The sequence below is a fragment of the Pezoporus wallicus genome, unplaced genomic scaffold (assembly GCF_028554395.1).
Source record: "Pezoporus wallicus isolate ANWC-B61680 ecotype Strahan unplaced genomic scaffold, APGP_CSIRO_Pwel_v1 contig_360, whole genome shotgun sequence".
NCBI classification, from domain to species: Eukaryota; Metazoa; Chordata; class Aves; order Psittaciformes; family Psittacidae; genus Pezoporus; species Pezoporus wallicus.
The window spans coordinates 2,292,445-2,314,834 of NW_026640059.1; the positions used below are offsets into that span (position 1 = coordinate 2,292,445).

At 40.9% G+C, this 22,390-nt stretch overlaps 2 protein-coding genes across 6 annotated transcripts in view; both read right to left on the reverse strand.

Annotated features, from left to right (window-relative positions):
- Positions 1-22,390, reverse strand: part of EPHA4 (EPH receptor A4) — a 359,705-nt gene that overhangs the window by 309,184 nt on the left and 28,131 nt on the right. The gene's annotated exons all lie outside the window — the stretch shown is intronic.
- Positions 1-22,390, reverse strand: part of PAX3 (paired box 3) — an 80,125-nt gene that overhangs the window by 26,001 nt on the left and 31,734 nt on the right. For 3 of the 5 annotated variants that reach the window (XM_057417229.1, XM_057417228.1, XM_057417232.1), the window contains one exon: positions 177-382. In XM_057417229.1, coding sequence (XP_057273212.1) covers positions 177-382 — 206 coding nt within the window. The remainder of the gene's footprint in view (positions 1-176; positions 383-22,390) is intronic. The other 2 variants (XM_057417231.1, XM_057417230.1) reach the window with 1 other exon arrangement.

Genomic DNA, 22,390 nt, shown 5'->3' on the forward strand with positions numbered 1-22,390 from the left:
TTGTCTTAAACAGTTGAAAAACCAATGTCCATGTACAGCAAAAACCCCTGATGTTGTAAACAATGTAGCTTCGAATTTTCATTCTACCCCAGAATAGGATCACTTCAGAATATAAAAGGAATGACATGCTAAGTGAAAAAGAAATTCCCTTTTTTAGGCAGCTTTTGAATACATACCTGGACACGAGCCTCTGTGAGTTTGGCTCTTTGAGCAAGTTCTTCCCTAGTATAAATATCAGGGTAGTGTGTCCTCTCAAAAGCTCTTTCCAGCTCTTCCAGTTGCTCTGCAGTGAAGGTTGTCCTGCTGCGACGCTGCTTTCTTTTCAAAGGTAAATCTGGTTCAGAATCAATGTCAGAGCCTTCATCAGACTGGGGTGCTGATGCTCAAAAAAGAAAAAAAAATGAGACAAAAATTGTCTTTAGTTGAGTGGAAAACAAAAAGCAGAATATTGGGTCAATCGATGATATGGAAAAGCGGCTTTGTCCCCATGACTCAGAACTGAGGGGGCAACCTTAATAAAAGGAAACAAATCAGAATTAAATGTGCTCAAACAAATAAAGAATTGTCAAAAGTTCAACTATGACTTTAGCACCTTTACCTGGGCCAATATTAAAGGACCTCTAGAAATCTGTTTGAGTAAATTAATTACTCAGTTTCTTTGTTTTAACTCCTCCAGCAGTTTGCAAGTGTTTTAAAAATCTGAGCGCAGCTTAGTACCAAGCAATATGCCCTTGTTCCATTCCCTGAACTAACAAACAGGTACAAATACTTGTCACACACACCAGTGTGCTTGTTGTAACTTGAACATTCAGACTTTATAGACTCAGGTCCATGAGACCTTCCCTAGAGATCCATAACTAGAGCCTTATTGCTGAAATGGTTATGAAACTAATTGCAAAGGTATGGGGAGCACTACTGGAGAAATACATTGTTATACACAATCAAATATTTACTTCATGTCACATGTTTTATTTGTCCTACAACACTCTGAGCAGTATTGTAGATGTTTGTTACTATATCTCAGCACATTTAAACACCCCCTTGTTTGGAAGTTATTCACATGTCTTAGGACTGCCTAACATAACCTTAGGACAGGTCAGACAAATGTTAGTATTAAATGTAAGAGAAAATTTGAGATGCACATTGCACAGAGAACTCCTGTAAGAATAGCTTAAAGCAATAGTTTGATTTGACTCTTCTGGTTACTAAAGCAAGGAGATTCCAGTGTATGTGATGACCAGAGCTGAAATACAGGGACTGCATGCTTCCTTCACCTAAGGTTTCAGCACAGAGCACAGCTACACACAGATATGCTGATGCTCAGCATCCAATCAACAGCCCAGGATGTGATTGCAAAACAGGCAAGGCTATGCTGGATCAAGTGCCCCTCACACCACGTCCCAAATCAGTACTTAAGTAAAGTCAGCAAAAAACAGACCACATACAGCATTGTCCATGACCCAGGAAGGGACTACCAACTCTTGAGATCACCAGATTAAAAAGAAATCGGAAACCAAACTCTTTCTGGGTTTCATGGGCACAGAGAGAGTGGAATCACACACACACACAGACAGCTCCTGGCATTATCACTTGTTTCCCCTGAACTCCCTGGCAATCAAGTGAATTCTAGCTACAGCTCAATCATGGCTGAACCCATAGCTATAGCTGCAAAGGCAGCAAAGCCCCTTCCAGCACCCAGTCACATTCTCTTTCTCCAAAAACCATAATGAACTAAAAGAGCAGATTTCCAAAGCCAGGTTTTACTCGCACCAGCTGCTGTCCCAGGCAACAAGCATTCCTTCTTGTCTGAGTCTTCAAGGGAAACCACCTAAAGAGGGCAGACACTCCCCAGTGATGCTGAAACTGCTTGTTCAGCAAGCACTGCCTCTACTACTTCAATAATGCCAAACAAATTATTGATATAGACATTGATTTAAAATAATCTTCTTAACAAGATTTATTTGGCAGTAACTGAGAACACAAAGCCAAGAAGACATCACTGTTTCTCAAGATCCAGCTAAAACCCCTCACCATGTTCATTTCTAGCTATCTTACATTTCCAATTCCACTCAAGCTGTTTGAACTAATAAATACATCTAATCTGTTTACTTAGTGTTACAGCATGAGAAAGACAAAATGCTGTTTCAGAGAACACAGATGAAGAGTTTAAATTTGTCTACCAAAACAAATAAATAAATAAAAGAACAATTACTGCTAGACCAGAGACTTCTAGGTGAAAGCTGTCTTCACTGACCAGACATCATCAATATCTTGAACCCAACATATACAGAACATCAGGAGAACCTCCCATAAAGTTCACCACTGATGTTAAGAGTGAAAACATCTGAATGCCAGAGTCTTCTACTTGCATTTAATTTTTGCCCCAAGTAAAACTCTGGTTCTTGAGAACACTGTCCTCAAGAACAAAAAAGAACCAACACAAACATCCTATCCCAAACAGTTCAAGTTCATTCCTTACTAAACAAATAACCTAGGGTATCCCAAAATGAACAGAATGCATTGTCCCAATTAATGACAAATCCCAAATCTCAGTTGGGGTCCCAAGTGACACCTGCTTTCCTCAGCAACTGCCAAGTTACAGTCCTCCAGGATGGCTTCGTACTGCTGGTTCTAGAATAAAACCAGGATACTTAAAATCTAGTTTCCTTATGTTAGTCTCAGATACAAATCATGGACTTTAAGCAGAGTAGCTGTGCTGACAAGTTAGTCTAGTGGAGGAGAGCACACGAGCCATGCTAACAGGGTCATAGTGGCTAGCACCACACTTTGACCATACCTGATTTGTGGTAAGATCTGCAACAGAGCTCAGGAAGAGAGAAATTCTGTGACAAAAGTTGCCTTTGATTTTGTAGAATGAGGGTTGTTTGTTTTTTAAATCAAATAGTCAAATCCCCAGATCTCAAGAGCTCTTACAGTACTCTCTTTCAGGCTCAACATGTACATATGGAACTTCTTCAAAGATCTACAGTTATGCCCATTAAAAGCCAACTTAAATTGTCTGATTCAGCGTGGATATTTATCATTAAGTTTCTGAAGTGAATTCCCTCACCAGCTGGTGGAAAGTATGAAGAGACCTATAATGATCTTTCTAAAAATGGTTTATAAATTCTCAGCAAAATCTTGTAATGTTTCACCGCACCTTGCATCAATGCAGCAACAAGAATGCAGAACTGAAATGCTGACTTGATTTCAGTTTTCATTTTAGCTTTACATTTCATTAAGCTGTACATGAAAGGCACAAAGGTAAACCAGTCAACAAAAGCTGCAGTATCTGAGAGTCCAGTACGACACACCTAATCAAGTGCAAACAGAGAGAAAGTAACAAAATTAAAGTAGGGAGAAAACGTATATCAAATGAAATGGCTTTCATATCTGCCCGATTTCACTGGTGTTAGCCTTTATCAGGCCTGGCTGCCATGTGGAACTTCACTAAAAACACTCAGTTCCTTTGAGTTCCATTGTCTTGTCTTATCTGTGATATTAAAATCAGACAAATGTAATCTTAAATTATAGCTATGCGTCTGCACTACAAACCACATTTTTTATTTCTTACAAAGTCATCTTAAATATGATTAGATTCAAGGAAGTTTTTATTCTTATTTTTTCCCTACTAAAATACCGTTATTAGACATTTATATAGGTAAGAAGCCAATCAGAGCACTGGCTAAGCACATTAATTTGACATACCTCGGCCTTTAAAAAAGCAGCATTTGTTTTATATATGCTCAATAGCCACAGCACATTGCCCTTTGATAAGCAGTATCTCATTAACAGATCCGCTGACTTTTATGAAGCAAAAAGATACTATTCAGCACAAGTAAAGGTGGCCAGATTTTAGATAGCTTATTTCTATCTCCATCACCTCCGCAGATACACACACAATATGTATATCACTAACCTTTACAGTTGTCCTAATGATCTTAATGCTCCATCCTTTCAAGCTATAAATAGGAGAAAGGAATTGACTCACCAGTGCCCTGGGAGATCTGCGGCCAGGTCCCCCAGTATCCCCCCTCACTGCACAGCTCAAAGTGAGAGAGGCAGCCAAAAGCACAACCAGCAGCTGAGCCATGAAGTTTAATTAAAGAAGGAATTACAGAAGTAAAGAGCAATTATTTGTCTCTTAACCCTGTGTGACCTGAGGACACATTGCATGCCTGTTACCATCACGACACGCAAAAAAATCTCTGCCCAGTGTCACAGGCATTCGGTCACCTGAAGCTCTGCAATGATCCCTTTTCTAAACAGCATAAACAGACACGACAGGGCAAAAGCCGAACAACAAAATAATGCACAAGGGGTCATTCTGCGGGTTGTTCTTCCTCTCAGCAAGACATTTCATTTGAATAGTTAAATATCAAAAACATGACAACCATTTAAAACCCATACATTACCGCTGCAGCACAGCGCACCTGACAAATGCAGGCAGAGGTTCTTTTTGCCACTGCGAAGGCACAAGTTCTTTGGCAATCCTTCAGTCACTGTGAAATGTTTAAGTAAAATATCATGCAGCCTCTTCTTATAAGTGTAATAGCCTGGGGTCTGCCCTAAAGAAATTGTTTGGCCACAGATCTCACTAAAAAAAGACTGAAAAAGCCAGCATACAAAGGCAGAGAGGGTTCTGATGGTGGTTTATTTGCTGGCTATCCTTCCCAGATCTTCTCATTTCTCTATTTACACATGGTTAATTCCTCAGGCTCTCCCTCTCGTGCCACATCTCTATTCCTTATGGCTGTAGCCAGGGCATCCCCAGCTCTGGGGAAGTGCCGGGAGGCAGCGGGTACCGCGGGGCTGCTGCCGGATCCCTTTCATGCCATGGAGAGGCGAATGACCTGCCTCGTGTTTACTCGGGTGCAGGCAAGGAGGAGTGCAGCAGGGCCTCCACCCCCCACACAAACCCACAGCAAATGACAAATGACACTTTCTCTTTGTGATCTTTGGGATTTTTGTTGACTTATTTGGAGGCTTTTGTTGGGTCCTAAGAAATGGCCTGTGGCTGAGGCCTATTCGGCCGATTTCCACGCTCCATCTGTGGTATCCATCAGCAAGGCCTTTGCCCGCATTCAGGGCTCTGACACCTGCCTGGCAGGATGCGGGAGGCACAAAGGAGGCTGCCGCGGACTTGAGGGGGGCGGCGGGGAGGGCAGCCAGGGTGAAGGGGATGCACAGCAGGGGTTAATCCCAGCCACCCCCTCCCCAAGCCTCCGCACCTGGAGACGTCCCTCCAGGACTGCCTCTCCCGGCCAGAGGTAAAGGGGCTCAAACGCAACCCTCCATCATGTTGTGGATGAATTAGAGAGGAAAGGGAGGGAGAGGGAAAACTGCCCCAGGATGTGGGCCGTCAGAGTCACCCCAGGCGCTCGCTAAATAAACCTCCGGCACTGGGAGCAGCAGTAGGTGGCCAGCAGTGCATTCCTCCCTGGATCCTTGTTTGTGTTGGGACAGGCTTTCAGCAGCTGGCGATTTAACAGTCAACAGACTAGAAACACATCACGCATCCTTTCTTTCCTCAAAATAAAGTCTACAGGAAAAGAAAACAGCATCTTTTATTTCCTACTGACAGCCTCCCTCCTTTTTCCCCCTCTGAGCAGTCCCGTTTAGGAGCAGGCTCATATTTGCATGCAAAATGTAATGAAGACTCTGAAGCCAACCAACTACCTCCCTCTCAACCCATCGTCCCTTGCTTTTGCTCTATTTGCCTGGGGAAACATGACTCCAGGCTCGCCTCTTCTCCTCCTCCTCCCAAAACCTCACTGTCACAGCAAGGAGCCATTAAAAAGAAAATGGGCCCTGCCAGGTCTGCACTAATCAAAACAGGACAAATAAACTCTGACATTCAACAACTCCCAGAGTGCCCACCGCCCTGGGTGGAGACTACAGATTAGTTATGAATATGGCAGGCAGCGGGGGACGTGCTCAGGGGGTCTGGAGTCACCCCTCAGCCACCTGTGAGCTCTTTGAGGGCCCACAACCAAACGCTGTGTTTATCCAAGATAAAACAGGCTCCAAAGATTAGAAGAGCACCCCTAAATTTTAGGGTGCAGTGCTCCAACCAAAGCAATCCGGACTCAGAGCTGCAATTTTATACAATTCACTGTTCACTTTCCATGCTTCACTGTCAACAAGAGAAGAGGATAGAGAGGACATTCAGGCACCCCCACTTTTACCCTATTAGGTCACAGCCCAAAATTTGTTAGCAGTTGGACTCCTCTTCTTTGACATGTAAAGCAAATTTCAAGAAACAGAGAACAAAAAATGAGAAGCCACAAAAGATTTCTCAGTGGAGTTAAGATAAAACATGCTAATGTAGCTGCACACTCCTATTTCCCTTGTAAAAGGGAAAATTTAGGGTCAGCAAATATATAAAGAAATTCCCAGTTTTCCTAGAAAGCAACAGAATACCTATGTTAAATACTCAGAAGTAGTAAAATTGCTTTTAACCCTTTCTACTATCATTTTGACTATGATGTATCAAAAAACTAAGAAACAAAACCAAAAGGCAAGCCTCTGTTCCAGACATGAATATTGCTCATCCAACAAGGATTAAGTCACACTTCAATTACCCCTTTGAAAACCGCTACTATTTGCAAAGGGCATACTTACAAAAACATTGTAAATGGCTTTTTTTAAAACTCCACAGGCACTATACAAAAGTCTGAAGTGAGAGAATGAGAGAAGTGAGGAGAAAATATGTTGCTGTTTAGGTAAACTGATTAATAAGAGTAATTAATCAGTTACTGGAACTGGAAAAGAAAAACTGCATCTCCTAAGCTGGAATGTCAGCACAGAAAGGGAACAACCACCACAACAGTGATAAAAGTGATCTTGAGAGAAGCGGATGGTATTTTTATTTTGTTTGGGCTGATTCACATAGAGAAATGTGCTTTGTACAGCAAAGTGAAAAGGAAAACAGTAGCTGCAGTAAAAGGAATGGCCAACAGTGACTTTTATTTACAATTACCAAGAGACAGGCTATTATTGACCATATGTGCCACAATCACCCTCCTTATCATGGGCTGACCATCATGTCCATTGGGAGCTGTTAATGAACTGGGTAATTGAGCTGCTGACATGTGTTACCAAAACAAAACAATAGGAAGAAGAGACAAATGAACATTTTATTTGCCAATCAGAGTAGGTTCCGCTTTTCAGAGAACTGTGCCTAAGTAAGTGACTGAATACATAAAACAGTGCATTGAAGGCAAGCAGATGCATGCACAATAATGGTTAACTGACAGCCTATGGCCCATCTGTGCTTAACATTTTGTTAAAGAAATTACTTGACTTGCTAAAGAGACAAATCGTACAGCTGCCCCAAGTGCTGCATTATAAGAGATAAATCATTAGCTAAACTGTTTCATGCTTAAAATGACAATGCATATTAACAGTTATGCAGGGACATTTTGTCAGCACAGCTTGATGCAGTTATAACTTACAAAAAATGTGACAGCTCATAGCTATTCAACGATTTCAACATAGAAGAGAATGACAGCACTGTGAAAATAATTTCACCGCACAGACAATAGACAATTCACAGGCTCTTCTTTTTAAAAATGTATTTAATTTTTTTTTTAATGATGAAATAATATGGAAAGAAAAAAAAATGGCCAGTGTCTAACTGTTCTGCACCATTAATCTGCTAGCATGTACTTCATTCAAAGCCACAGAGCATCAAAAAGGAACACATTCCATTTTAAATATCAAAGCCTGCATCACCAGCCCTAAGAATAAATGGCTAATTCTCAACTCTGCATGAAAGGATAAAGAATTTCTAGAGTGAAAGGAAGGGAAGAGGAAACTGCAAATACAACTACAAAAATCTCTTCTTATTCCCCCACCTCCTTTTCCAAGAAGAGATTTGTTTTGTTGATACAAGCAACATTAAAGTACTTAACAGCTTTGCATGCGAGCTTGATTCCACTCCCAAGTTTCACTGCTGTAAATTTGCACTGGGAATTATCAGCACTATTATTCTTTCACATTGAAAACTAAACATAAAGGAACTGCAGTTACCGCTCAGATCCTATTGTATAGGTAGTACACACAAATGCGTGCATGTATAGCCGAGGAACCTGCCCACGGGAGAACAGAACAGACCTGGGGACTCTGTCACACCAGACCAGGGTGATCCAGACCCTCAGCCAGATTTACCTGAGCACCTGCTCTACCTGGGATGAAACACACACAAACAAATAAACTACACAGACACACCCAAAAATAGAGTGATTTGGTAAAACTCATGTGGGTAAAAAGCCTATGGGAGCTTTCCTCATTGTTTCAGAAGTTGATGCCCACATAAGGCTTAGCTGAGGTGTAATGACTAAATAAAATTTAAATTGCTAGTTTTTCCCATGAAAACAAGACTGCCTTGCTGACTTCATAGAGTCTCTATTCACTGGCCTCCAAGGATTACTCTGTTGTTAAAAAAGCAAAGCTGGATCCAGGCAAGCTTTGGCCCTTGCTGAATCTCTCCATCATTAGCAGTAGATCCAAGGAAGGAGTTCAACAAGAGGGAGCCATCACTCTGATAACCCCAGGCACAACAAAGAACTCCAGCATGAACCTGTACAATCTCACTGTCATTGGACTCCAAGTCACCCCAGACCTTCTCTCTGAATACAGCCTACTGACTCAGAAAGGGGGGCATTCTGAAAAGCACAAAGAAGAGTCACTAGCACGTCCCTTTGATTTTCACTGGGAGCTCATGAGTGCCGAGTCTGGGGGCTTTTCCAGCCCTTCCAACAGGGAGCATCTGTAGTAATGCTGCAAACATGAGTACTGTATTTAAGCACTGCACCATCTTCTCACATAAAAAAAAACAAACCCCAAACACACACAAACTAGGAGATTTCAAAGCAAAACTTACAGAGTACAAAAAAAAACCAAAAACACACCACAAAAAAAAGACCACCAAAACCAACTTTACCTCCTAAATTTAGAAAAAGGTGAAAGAAACTAAATGCTCAAATCCAAATGAGTTTTTGAGGTTGATGTTTTTAGGCTATATTTTAATATAAAAGTCAGGGAGACTTAAGAGAAAAGCTAATCTCTCTTGTACAAATCCCAGAGCATACTAAGAAAGGACTGGCATCATTTTTTCAAGACGGTATCAGCTGATGGAAGAGCTGATTGGTAACCAATTAAGATTGAAAACATTGAGTATCCTGGGAGATGGAATTTGTCAGCTGAGAAATTAAATAAAGCAAATGAAGGAGTCTCTGGATAAATACTGAGACTGTGTTTGTGAGTTAAAGCACTGCAAATAATTGAGCTGTCAGCAATCTTTCCTGGGGGAGGCAGTATAGATTCTTCAGAATTAAAAATAATCAATAAATTACATTTGTCTCAATCCTTTGCAATAACAGCATGCAAACAAAGCTCCTAGAAAGTAATACAAGGTGATCAGACTTACTGGGCACACCAAGAAAAAGCCTACACGCATTTTCCATAACCAGCTCTGTATTGCTTCACTGGGTTTTGACCAACTCATAGCACTGCTAAAACATGTTTGAAGACACAAGAAGCTCTACAGATGCCTAAGGCAGAAAATAATGAGAACATTTTAATACACTTCCTATCTCTCTCAGCTAGTTCTAGCACCTGAATTAATACCATCCTTGATTCAAAACAAACACTGTCAGAACAAGCTGTTGTAGATAGCTTCATCTCAATGTCAACATTATAGTCCTCAAAGTCTATGGGAAATCAAGGCTATCATCTCTTCTTACACCCACAGCTGCAGCTAGACCACCCCTCAAGCCACTTTTACCCATATAGAGCTAAACTGAGTTAAATGATCATCTCGGTCACTCTCAGGACATAGAATGACCAAAATAATTCCAGACTTCTTTTTTTTTTATTTTAATGGAATATTGTATTTTGCCATTGAATACTCCATTTCCCCTAGAAATCACTTAACTTTGCAGAAGATTTCTGGAATTTTTGTGGAAGAAAACTGAAAGTGCTGACTTTTTTCCCCTCCAGATTTCAGTCAATAAAAACCAAAAACTACATTTTTCATCAGATATTTTTCCTGTGATTTATTTTCTAGGGTATTACCTACTCCTGCCAAATGGTTCTTTCCCAGCCAAATCTGTTAGTAACTCAAGGTCACTCCCATCACAACTACATAAGAATTGGGGTGCTGACCTTAAGATCCATCATCTTCTGTCATCAGACCTGATCCTATTGGGTACTGAGCCCTTCAGGCCCACTGGTCAAAGACAGCTTTTGCCTTTACGGTTGTTCCAGTATTTGGGATGAAAGGACCCTACAATGGGACAGGCAGTAGGGTGCTCAGCACCTCCTTGTGTTACTTCCTATGGGGTTTTTCATTCCCAGATCCTGCCTTTGGTACCAGCACAGGGCATGCAGGACTCTTTTGTGCATGAGACTTCCCAAAGCAAACAGTGTTGCTTCTTTCATAATAATGCCAGTGATGCCATTGCAGTAATTAAGTAGAGTCCATCTGAGAGCTGGTCACCTGCAGATTCTCCTTGTCACTTGCCCAGTGGGGTCTGTATATCAATGAACTCCTAGCATCATCTTTTAATTATCCTTCCCAGTGGCTGTCACCTGAGAACTTGCAGTGCAGTACCTACACGTACAAACTGCTCTGGTTAGGTGAAACACAAGCAAACAACCCTCACAGAAGCTGTTAGAGCTCGTAGATGCCACCTGACCATACCATATTGCAGATACTAAATGAACATGAGAAATTAAAACAAGACATTTTCCACTTTTTGAGCAGGCATTGAAACAACTGAAATGTAGGTGATTGAAAGAGTTTCATGCACACACAGAGTGAGATAAAGAGATTAACATTGCGATTGCTAATAATGAAACAAGGTATACAGTTTGCTATCTATTTAAAGGAAACATGGAGAGCTTAATTTCCAAGGAAAACCCACAATTCTTCAGTCCAGTAAGAAAACCAGAACAAAGCCCAACGAAGCCCATCAGCCAAGCTCAGAGCGGTCAGCAGAAGAGACTGACGTGCCATGCTGGGCTGCAGCCAGAGCTGCAGCACCTTCACAACACAGAAAACGCATCCAGCTGGGAGTCACTCTTGATCCATTCTGTACACCACACACGTGAAATTCCCATACATTTGCTCTCATTTGCCACTTGTTGGCAGATGCCAATTAATGCCCTTCAAAACATACAAAAATGATGGTTGCTGGTGAGTGCTTAGAGGCAGAGATATCAAAAATAATTTGACTAAACATACGCACACCTACATCATCTGCTTTGAAACCCCTACAGATACTAATAACAAATTTAACTGTCTCTCCAAATTATTAGCAGCCCTAAAAACTGAAAAAATAGCTCTGCACCAATTTTGAGAGATAAACATGGCTTTTCTTAACGGTTCTGCCACACACATAAGGCAGAAGCAGAGATTCCTGTTGGTATATCCTGTAGGCTTTTCTTGGACACTAGCATTACAAAACACATTTTGACTCATTTCTTTTTCCTCTTTCTCACAATATTATTTATTTTGAAAGAATATTTGTTCATGAATCAAAATGAAATAAAGTTCTAACTGATATCAAGCCCCTTTAGAAACCGACTTTAACAGAGCTTTAAAATAATGAGAAATGAAACACATGTTGGTGAGCACGCAATCCACAGAGTGCATGGAGCACAGCTTACATAATGCTTACATCGTTACAACAATATAAAACGTCAACTAAACTATTCTCTTTGCTGTGTTAATTATAGCAGACTTCACCATGGTACTTTGCATTTTGTAGCTGTTTAAAAATAACTATGATTTTATGCACTTCCCTGAAGAAAAAATTTACTGCAAATTATTTACTAAAAAACTTCAAATTAAAAAAACAAAAAACAAAACAAATTAGTTCTATGCACACACAGTACTATAAAGAGATTAACACTGAGATTTGTTAATAATGAAGCAACGTATACAGCTTGCTACCTGTACAAAAGAAACAAGGGAAACCATGGCTTCATTAGAGCCAGGCAAATTAAACAAGAAATAAGGTTGCTTGATTGGGGGGGGGGGGGGTACCTTCACTCTATTTTAATACATAATTCCTATAGGTATCTAAAGGACTGTCTACACCAGTGTTGCACAACCTTTATTTAACCCCCGGACAGTGGCAGTCCCCAGGAGGACAGTCTGTGAAATGTCTGTTGGCTATAACCATTCCTGCACCACACAGGCTGCAGGGTCAGTCAGCCCCAGCTACTGCGCAGCTTTTGGCACAGGGTTGTCATGAAGGTCTTCAAGGCTTAGGGTTCTCACTGCTCCTCTTTTGGAGAGTGGTGTTTTGTTTGGTCACTGTTTTGTTGGGTTTTTTTTGTTTGGGGTATTTTGGAGGAGGTTGGTTTGTTTTTTTAAGTCATTAAAATCACAGAGTTTTATTTACCATTATGTATATTGTCCGTTTCCCAGCTTTGTTTTAACACAGTGCAACGTAGTGGAATATAAAATCAGGGGATTTTCCTCAAGAGTGTTAGGTAATCTTATAAATAGGCAAAAATATTTAAAAGCCTGAGCAAAGGGATAAAAATTTAAACTGGAACTTAGATATCTGTTCAGTTTCTAACAGCCTCATGGATTTGAGGCTGCTTTGGGCCATTTAGCTAATCTATGCTGTATTTGTTAACATCTATGAAGCACTATAGATCCAATACCTCTGCTACGCCCCAAGTATATGGGACACCTTCTGCATCCCACCTGCAATTACAGCCTCCGGGGTCTGACGCTCAGGACATGCGACCCAAGGTGCCAGATCTCTGGTTCTCACTGTCTTCTCCACCTGATTACTTTCCATGATTTTCCATTCTCACACTACCTCACCCTGCTTTGCTGTTTCCAAATCGAGCTTACTGCGCTTCAGGCTTGCACACTCTGTTATGACTGACAGCAATAATCATCTGGTATGAAAACAAGGAGAGAATAGGAAACAACTTTAATTTTATAAAGGCACAGGTGTGCTTTGATATTCCAAGCACACAGATCAAGGCAGTACTATGATATATGAACATTCCATGTAACATGAGTGCTTGGAGTTTCAATGACTTGAAAGTGACATGACTGTCTAAAAAGAGTATTTAAGTCATGTATAAGGTACAAAGCCACCCATACTGTCACTCATTTGCTCCTTGCTCTTCCAAGTGGAAGAGACACTGAAGAATCTTGTTCTTCATCCAAAGTATTAAATGCAGATCTCATATTTTAGGTGGTCTCTGAATCTAGCCCCTAGACTCAGATGCAGCCCTCAATCACTCACAGGTATCAGGAAGTTACACACACACCACACATGAGGTAGATGGTCTTTAATTTAGCTCCTTTTACCCAGATGGGAACCCAATGAAACAGCCTGTGCTTTTTTGGAGCATGAAGAGTTCATTGTCAGATGATCTCCCACACACTGAAAATCAATGAATTTACCCTCCAGAAATAGGGCCAAGTCCCCAAGATAAGTGGTCCCAAACAGATTTACAATGTTTAAAACAAACAAAAATAATAACATGTAAACATAAGAATCCAGGAAAGTTGATAAAATGCCTAATTTCTTAGCTACAATCTTTCATCTCTGTTAAAGCAGATACCTGGAATTGTTAGGCTGAAGGGTTAATTGATAGAATCTTGTTAAAGATTCTCTTTGTTTCCCAGAGTCCTCAGCATTACAGAGGTAAAAATAGGGGGATCTGAGAAAAACTGTATGTTAACTATAAAACTATAAAAATTGTCTCCTGCTTCATCTCTCCTTCCAGTGCCATTGCACCACTGAATGAAGTCCCTGTTCCACTTGTACATAACTAGAGCACCAAGTGAAGACTTATACATGTGATGCTAGGTTCCCAGTACCACAACAAGTGAAAGTTTTAATAGCTGTACCACTAAAACATGTAATGAGAGCACTTTCTTCAGTGGAAATAAAATTAGTTCTCCTTGTTTCTCCTGAAAACACTAAAACCTTCCTGATACTTGTACCACATTCAAAGGCAAGAAGGTTTCTTAAAAGCAGACTTTTCACAGCTCCAGTGCTTAACATTTGCCTGCCATCATATGAAACCATAACAGGTCCTCAAACAGATGCTTGGGTTTGGCTGCATGTGAGCCATATCTCATGTTTAAGTCTGGTCTGAAATAGAAATAACCCTCATGATGAATACTGGAAGAAGTACAACCACTAACACACAGCCTGCCTCCCCCTGCCTATGCAGACAAGCAGTACATATTTTGGTGGGCTTTTCTAGAAGCTTAGAAAAGACAAATGGAATTTCAGCAGAAGTTATGCACTTTGTTTATTTGACAGCAAGTTTTTTAAATGTTAGTTTTTTCCTCAATTCACACCCTGTGGATAGTGAGATGCAATTCTCTGGCTTCTCAAATGCTGCTGAGAGCCACACCAAAGTATTAAATACAGATTAGGAAGTCAAAACTTGTCCTGCAACCCAGCCAGCCAGAGCCCAAGGATAGGGCCTGACAGATACCCCAGATGCATATGGGAAAGCCTGCCAGAATGAACTCTGCACAATAGCAGAAACACAGAAAAGAATAAAAGCCACATTCTCCCAGCCAGCTTCCTGTGTCTGCAAAGGAAAACACAGATCAAGAGAAACAAGCTCTTTACAGTTTTTCTAAGTGGTTTCCTTTTTATTGTTGGAGAAGCAGGGTAAAGATATCCAGGATCCCAAGTTTAACGCTGCCCAAGGGGATCACAAACCACAAGAACAAGAAAGCTACCCTGCGGGGCTATATTTGTGGACTTTTTGCCTTCACCTACAGTTGGCCAAGTAATCAGTGTTTCTTTATCCTTGGTAGGATGCAATGTTGTGGCTTTGGTCTCACAGTAGGAGCCTGGAACATTCATTGTCACTATGGATATCAAATTATACAGGAATTCTAGAGAGGTTTCATTGCTGTAATAGCTCACCAACATCTCTGCTGCAGTTTGGGTATCAGTGGGATGAGAACACTGTTCATCATAGAGCTTAAGGGCCTTCATCTCTGCTTTAAAGTCTAAACGTGTCTATGCACTGTCATATGCTACATCATTAGGTCCTTTTCACAGGGACAGCTGAAGATGTGTGTGGGTACGGGTCCCAGCACAGTGGCAGTCTGTGAACAGGGATCCTGTTTACCATAGCAATACAACAAGTGGCAATACAACAAGTGGCTGAGCAACAGATGGCCTAGAAACATTTTTGATGTTTTCAGTGACAATTACCATATTCAGACACTCCAGTTAGACTTTCCAAATCATGGTCTAAGGGCAGTTACCAAATAATACTTTACAAACAAACTTCAACCCAGGTCAACAGTCTGGTCACCATTCACTTAATTCTAAGATATATCATCGTATATAAATGGATTAACCAACATGTGCAGGGGATAACTTCATAATGGTCAGAGTGTGATCTTCAAAGAGCCTGCATCTGTCATTAAATAATAGTCACGCTGTTCTATTAAGGTATCAGAATTTATATTACTAAAATCCTTGCACTGTTTTGAAAGTCTCCTTCAAATATCAGAATTGTTTTCCAAAATTGAAACATCCAGAGGTTCTTTTGTTGTTTTATTTTTTTAATTTGACTGCTCAGAAAAAAGAGTTTGCAGAAAGGGGTCAATCAAAACAATCTCATTCAGGCTTCTATGCTTTGTCTTGCTTTTTCAATCCCACATCACTCAGAATATTTCCCATATTATCCTATATAACGCACAAAGCCAATAGAAATTCCATTGAGATTTTCTGATCAGGATCTAACCCAAGAAAAATAATTAAAGTCAGGGCCTGTGTGAGGAAAAGTCTAGACCATCTTCTGATCAACTAATAGTGAGTGGGACATTGCTGTCTGTCTTGGAACAGTCGCACATTTAACTAGAATGACAAAAGCAAGCACCGCTCCATCCAGGAACATTACTGAATTGCAGACTTGAATTTTCATTACAACCTGGTACCATCAAGGTTCAGTAGAAGGTTTGTGATCTTTCTAAGCGAGCCTGGACTTTGTTTTGAATAAAAAATGGGCCTATTTATGGTTTTGCATCAAAGTCATGTGAAATGTGCGGTTTTGCATGGCTTCAATTAGAGACAAGCCTGAGGCATCAGAAGTTCAGATCCTGATCTGGATCCAGACCCACCCAAAGCTGAGGGACATTTACACACTTGGTTCTTGTCCATCTCTGATTCCAGCATGAAAACCAGGTGGGACCCACTTTCAGCAAAACCCCACTCCTTCCCAAATTTTTGCAGCTTTTCCAACTTGACATGTCAGCAGCAGCAGCAGAAGGGCTGCTATGGCTTCTGATGGGATCTGAAACCCGTAAGACACTGTTTGAGTCTCTGCAAACCAAAACCATGGCATCTTCCCAGCTTAAATTAAGCTTTAAGCCATAAGGAAAAAAGAAAACCCAAATTAACAGCCATATTGACAGTTTTATAGACCCCTGAGGGCTCTGCCTACATCCAAAGACGACAGTGGGGCTTTTTTAAATTACAGTGAATTAGCAATCAAGTTCCTAAGAAGGATTCATTTAATAAATTAAAGGGCAGAATTCAAAACAATTTCAAAAGTAATCCTTTGGCCATAAACCATTCTCTGTACAGTGGAAAAATGGAACATTGTCATTCTGATGCTTGTCTTAATTGACATTTAGTAATTTTCCTCTTTTAAAGTAATTGTTTATTACGCTAGTGGGCATCATCTTGCAGTAAACTGGTGTTGCCATCAGCTTCATTAAGAGCAAGATAAGCTCCTCATTACTTTCTGATAAGGCCAAGTCTTATTTGGTTACTTTTTTGCAACAGGAATTAGGGAGAAAGAATTAGAAGTAAATTTGATCCTGCTGAATGATTGAAGGAACCAAGATTCCCACTCAGTCTTTGAGTCCACCAACACACTGAACAAACTTTTGGCTTTCTGTTTTGCACCCCACGTACAGCATGGTTTCAGGATTCTGTTCCCATGACGTGGGGCGAGCACTCAGCTCACATTAATTAGCAGAGCTCTGTCAGGACCAGACTCTAGCACAAAGTATTTTACAGGGCTTAAACCCACAGTTTAGCAGTACAGATATTCTCACAAACAAAGTTAAAATCAATCCAGCAAACTCTTTTGAGTGTTTATATCAAACTCAATGCAGCCACCATTAAAAGTGACGACTCACAGACTCCTAAAATACCATCCCCTTTAATATGATTTCCTATGGTAACACACAATTCATTGGAAGGCCTTTGCACCTATTTAGGAACAGACAGACTTTCAAATTAACTTCAGTGGAGCCATGACAGATTATACCAGCAAAGGTTCAGCTGCTCTGCTGTTTGGGTATGTTTCTAATTGATGTCATTTCATGCTTTCAGACTATAGCTGTAACTTGGTGAGGAAGGGAGTATTTGCCCTTCTCCTCGTTTCACATTTCTCCTTCCAAGCTCTCTCCCCCAGCTCCTCTATTCTGTGTTAGCGGAAAAAACAAAATCTTGTTAAAGTATTTCAGGAAAAATGGAAAGAGAGAGGGAGTCATCTGTCTCTAGAGGGAGAAGCATGTGGTCATGGCACTTGCTCAGGATGCTTTACAGATGGGACCAACCATGCACTGGACAGTATCTGAGACCAGTAGCTCCTTCTCCATTTTCACTCTTCGAAATGTCCAGTGACTGCTTAAAAAAAAAATAGATCAAAACCCAAACAAACAAAAACACATCTGTCTTGCACACACCCAAATAAGCCCAAGCATTTGAACTTGGCTTTCCCACATCCCAAACAAGCATCCTAATGCCCGATAGGTGATAGTTACGCAGATGAAATGGAGGAACTCTGAAAGGACCCACAGAGGTCTGGTTACAGCTTTTCCCCCAGCACCAGGGAAACATGTCCCTTCCTTATGGCAGGGAGCTGCCCTGCTCATAGCAGATGGGGCAGGCACTTTCTCCCCCTACTTCCAATCAGGAATTCCAGCCAGAGTCAGGAAACTTCTCCTAGCTCCCAAGCAAAGCCTGTTTTGTCCAACTGCCAAGGCCTGACAGGAAATGTATTTAGTCTAAAAAACATTGAAGCTTGTTTGTTACAGCTCAAGCTTCTTTTCTCATATATTTTACCAACTTAAAAATCAGAAAGATTTACCAAAACATTTAATTAAAAGGCTGGAACTATTCTGGTATAAGTGCACTGAAGAGCAGCAAACTCATTACTGTTTTCAGGAGCACACCAAGGTTTTCCATTATGCCAATTGATGTCTCTGGAGTTTAGGACTTCCCAGTGCACAACGTTATGTGCTAAATGCACAGTTGAGGGCTGCACAAGTCACACAAGTTAAAAAAAAAAAATCTAACAGATAATCTCTTTTCTGCCACTTCTTACCACATTGGTTCTCTGAAACACCCATTATCATTGTACATTATATTTTAATCACCATTCAATGCAAACATGATCTGCTTTAGTGAACAGTCATATTTGTTATTCCTACATCTATGCTCTTCTCTTCCCCTCCAAAGCATAAGCAAAGTTGCCTCGTTCAAACCAATCTCTTTAGAAAGTCAGGCGAAGTGCCTCCTAAACACATCAGAATAACAGTATTTAAAAGAACCGTACTCCACTTCTTTTTTTCTTGCTTGTTTCAATGGGGAGCATCTTAGCGTGGAACTAAAATAAGTCAACACCACGAAGCACAAAAGATCGCAGGGATTTTCTGCAGCATGGGCTTGTCAAAGCAAGCAGGCAGCCTTTGTGTGCTCCAGCACAGCGGGAGCATTCCTCCAGGTCTGAGTGGCGGAGCGCCCTCAGCCGCGGCTGCCCTGGGCGCCGGGGTTCCCACACCCAAGGCGGTGGGAAGAGGAGAAAGCGGAGCTGCAGAAGCAGCGTTGTAAATGGGATGAACTGGTCAACACGCTTCTTAGGAAATGCATGGCTTCCAGGAATAGTCACGTGGAAAGATTTACAATACCTCCACATCAAAGGGTTTGACGTTGGCTATACTGGTTCTTTTCAAAAGAAAGCCATGTTCATCCCCTACAGCATCTACCGATTCAAAAAGAGTGGAAAGACATTGCTGAGAATCCTGTATGTCCACACAAATGTATGTTTTAGCTTTCAATTTAAAAAGGAAACAAAAATAATTTAAACACAATCTCCGTTTTCCTTTGCTCCAATTACAGATGCCACAATTTAAGTCTCAGTCTCGTAAAGTGTTCTGATAAACTTTCAGGTTTCACAGTTAAAACTTCATGTTTCTATTTTCCTTTAACACCTTGCACCAAGGCAGCTTTATCCGTTTAAGGATAACGCCTGTGTTAGGAGCGTCAATGGGTGACTCTCCAGTATACACTGACCCAAAGATAAACTTTGACCTGATGTTTGCTAATAACGCTTCTTCTTAAGATGCCTTGTTTCTTTTATGAACTACTGCTTGACTCTAGGATCTAGAAGCTGACATGCATTAATATACATCTCTGGGCGCCCTTTGACTTGGCCATCAAGACCCTTTGACCCCAGACTTGATTCCTAAACCCTGTCAATTATTTGCAAGTGGAAAAAACTTATTTTCTAGTAATAATTAATTTTGGTCATGTTTTATTAAGCATTTCTCCTCTTTTTTAACTTGCTCTTGTTTGAACTTGGGAATAATGGACCATTATTTATTTTAGTGGTTTTCCAGCTTACAGCAACAACAATAAAAAACAAACTTAAAGATACTCCTTTGGAGTTTAATCCTTTGTTTTCAGGCTTTGTAAAACTCCCAGTAATACTCAAGTGCCTTGGTGTTTCAAAAGAAAGCATCCCATGAACAATAATACATTTTAAAAAGCCTCCTTTTGTCCACTGCTTTTCAGATTTATCTGTGCATTTCTGTAGCTTCACAACTTTTACAGATAACTTTACAGCATGCTTCAGATATGATCCCACAGCCATAAAAAAAAACAATGGGAAAGCTTCCATCAGTTCCCACATCAGCAGGATCCAGCGCCTCGACTGAGGCGCTCTACACCAGTTTTCAGCCAGCATTTGAAATTTTTAGACTTTCTTCTTGAAAGAATAAATTTCTGTGTCTGCGTAAAAGAGTAGATATATTTACATTTATGTGTATTTATATGTACATATATTCCTACACTCTGTACCCTCTGTTTTCTCTGCACTAAAGGAGAGGGCAAGGAGCCTGTCACCAGCCCATCCCCAACATCCGAGGTACGCCGCCTCTTCTTGATACATTCCAAGATGGAAATTTCTAATTCCTGGAATCATGTTACATTATGGCAGGAATTGCTGCACTTCTGCCTGTTTTACATCAGGACTGAAAGATCGCACAAAGAGAATGAACACTTTCCAGTGCTTAGATGATGTATCAAGTGTACGTCGCACACATAGCATTATAGCAATCAGCGTCTGGTAAGGCATACCATCAAATAAAAGGCCTCCAGTCTCAAGAAGGAGCACTGGAACATGGCAAATGAGGGGTTTGAACAAAACGAAGAAACTAACCTTTATTTTTGTTCATGAAATGCACTACAGCCTCAGCAATTATGATGTTATAGTCTTAGAAATGTTCTATTTTCTTACAAAAATATTTCCCGAAAGCTCCAAGAAAACGCAGTTAAAAATAAAGTTTTACATTAAAAAAAAAAAACAAAAACACAGAAAAAACCATACAAATCCTCACACCACCACCCAACATTCACTGAAGGAATTAAGGGGAAGGGACATACCAGGCAATTGCATCAACAAGGATAGACAGGAGCCCATTCAGTAGGGGACATGCTCAGGTTCCACTTCTTGCTGTTGCAAGGTGAACAAGACTCCAGTTTGAGGTGGTGGAATAGTCAGGTAAGAAATGTTGCATTTCTAAGCATCCCACTGCTGCCTGAGGGGTGCATCCCAAGCACTAACCCCATGTCTCAGGCTCCTTTGCTAACTCTGAGGGAGCAGCCTCCAGCCTCAAGGCACACTCCCCCCACAGATATGGAGAACTTTGTCACACACACAGTATCTACAAAATGTAGCAAGCAAACAGCAACAATCAAGGTTTGCTTGGGATTGTGTTTTGTTGTTGGGTTTTGGGTTTCTTCTTTTTTTTTGGAAGAGGTTGGTTTTAAATTCCTATGCACGTCTGAAAAAAACTAAAATGCTTTTTTTTGCTTCTGGAACAGAACATACCCCAAATAATGCAGGTTTTGAACTACCCTTTTCAGGACTTTGGGCTAGATGGCTCCCCTGGATCAGGCAATTGGATAGATTTCTGTAGGACTAAACCATGAGTAGAGACTACTGCAGCAAAGAAAAGAGACCTGCTCCAGGCCCTGGCAGGCAGCATCTCTTCCACTGACACACTCTACAGCCAGGGCTTGCTTGGTTCAAAACCTAAAGTTAAGGAGGAAGCAAAGCTCCCTGAAGCTCGTGGGACTGAGACTATCCTGACTCTCCATGTTTCCCCAGAACAGGGTATTCAAACTCAAAGTTGTTTATTGATCATAGTACCATAGAACAGTTCGGGTTGGAAGGGACCTTAAAGCTCATCCAGTTCCAACCCGCCTGTCACAGGCAGGAACACCTTCCACTAGACCAGGTTGCTCCAAGCCCCATCCAGCCTGGCCTTGAACACTTCCAGGGGTGGGGCAGCCACAACTTCTCTGAGCAACCTGTGGCAGGGCCTCACCAGCCTCACAGTAAAGAACACTTCTTCCTAGTGTCTAATCTAAATCTACCCTCTTCCAGTTTAAAGCCATTTCCAGCTGTCTTGTCATTACATGCCCTTGTGAAAAGTTATTCTCCAGCTTTCTTGTAGGTACCTTTTGGTACCTTAAGGTCTTTTCATAGTTTTCTCTTGCCAAGGCTGAACAACCCCAGCTCTCTCAGCTTGTCTTCATAGGAGAGATGCTCCAGCATCTGATCATCTTTGTGGCCTCCTCTGAACTTGAAGGTACTTTATCAGACTTGATATATTCAGAGGGATCCTTATAAAGCCTTATCCTCACCAGGCTCTAATATTAGTAAAGTTCTCCTGTAAGGGGAAAACCTTTTAAAATTAAACAAAACAAATTTATGAATTTAACTCCAAGAGACTACAGATAAAACCCTACGGACACCAGGAGGGAACTACACAAAAGAAAGAAGTCATTGGTTCAGTATAGTTATTCCAGCTGGAATTCTTGGACAGTGAAGTGTTCACATAATGCCAATTTTTCTATTAATATGTAGCTTTGAAACTATGCTATGTCTGACATACACAGGAATTCCTCTTCTTCTCCTCTAAAAAGAAAAATAAATATAGTGGCCACTATAAAGGAAAAGTTGGTATTTCTTCTTGTATGATGGCAGAACCCTTCATACAAGCACAACCACACTGAATAGTCTTTTAGATTATTTGTTAGCCTGAAGCTCAAAGGAGGGTGCAACA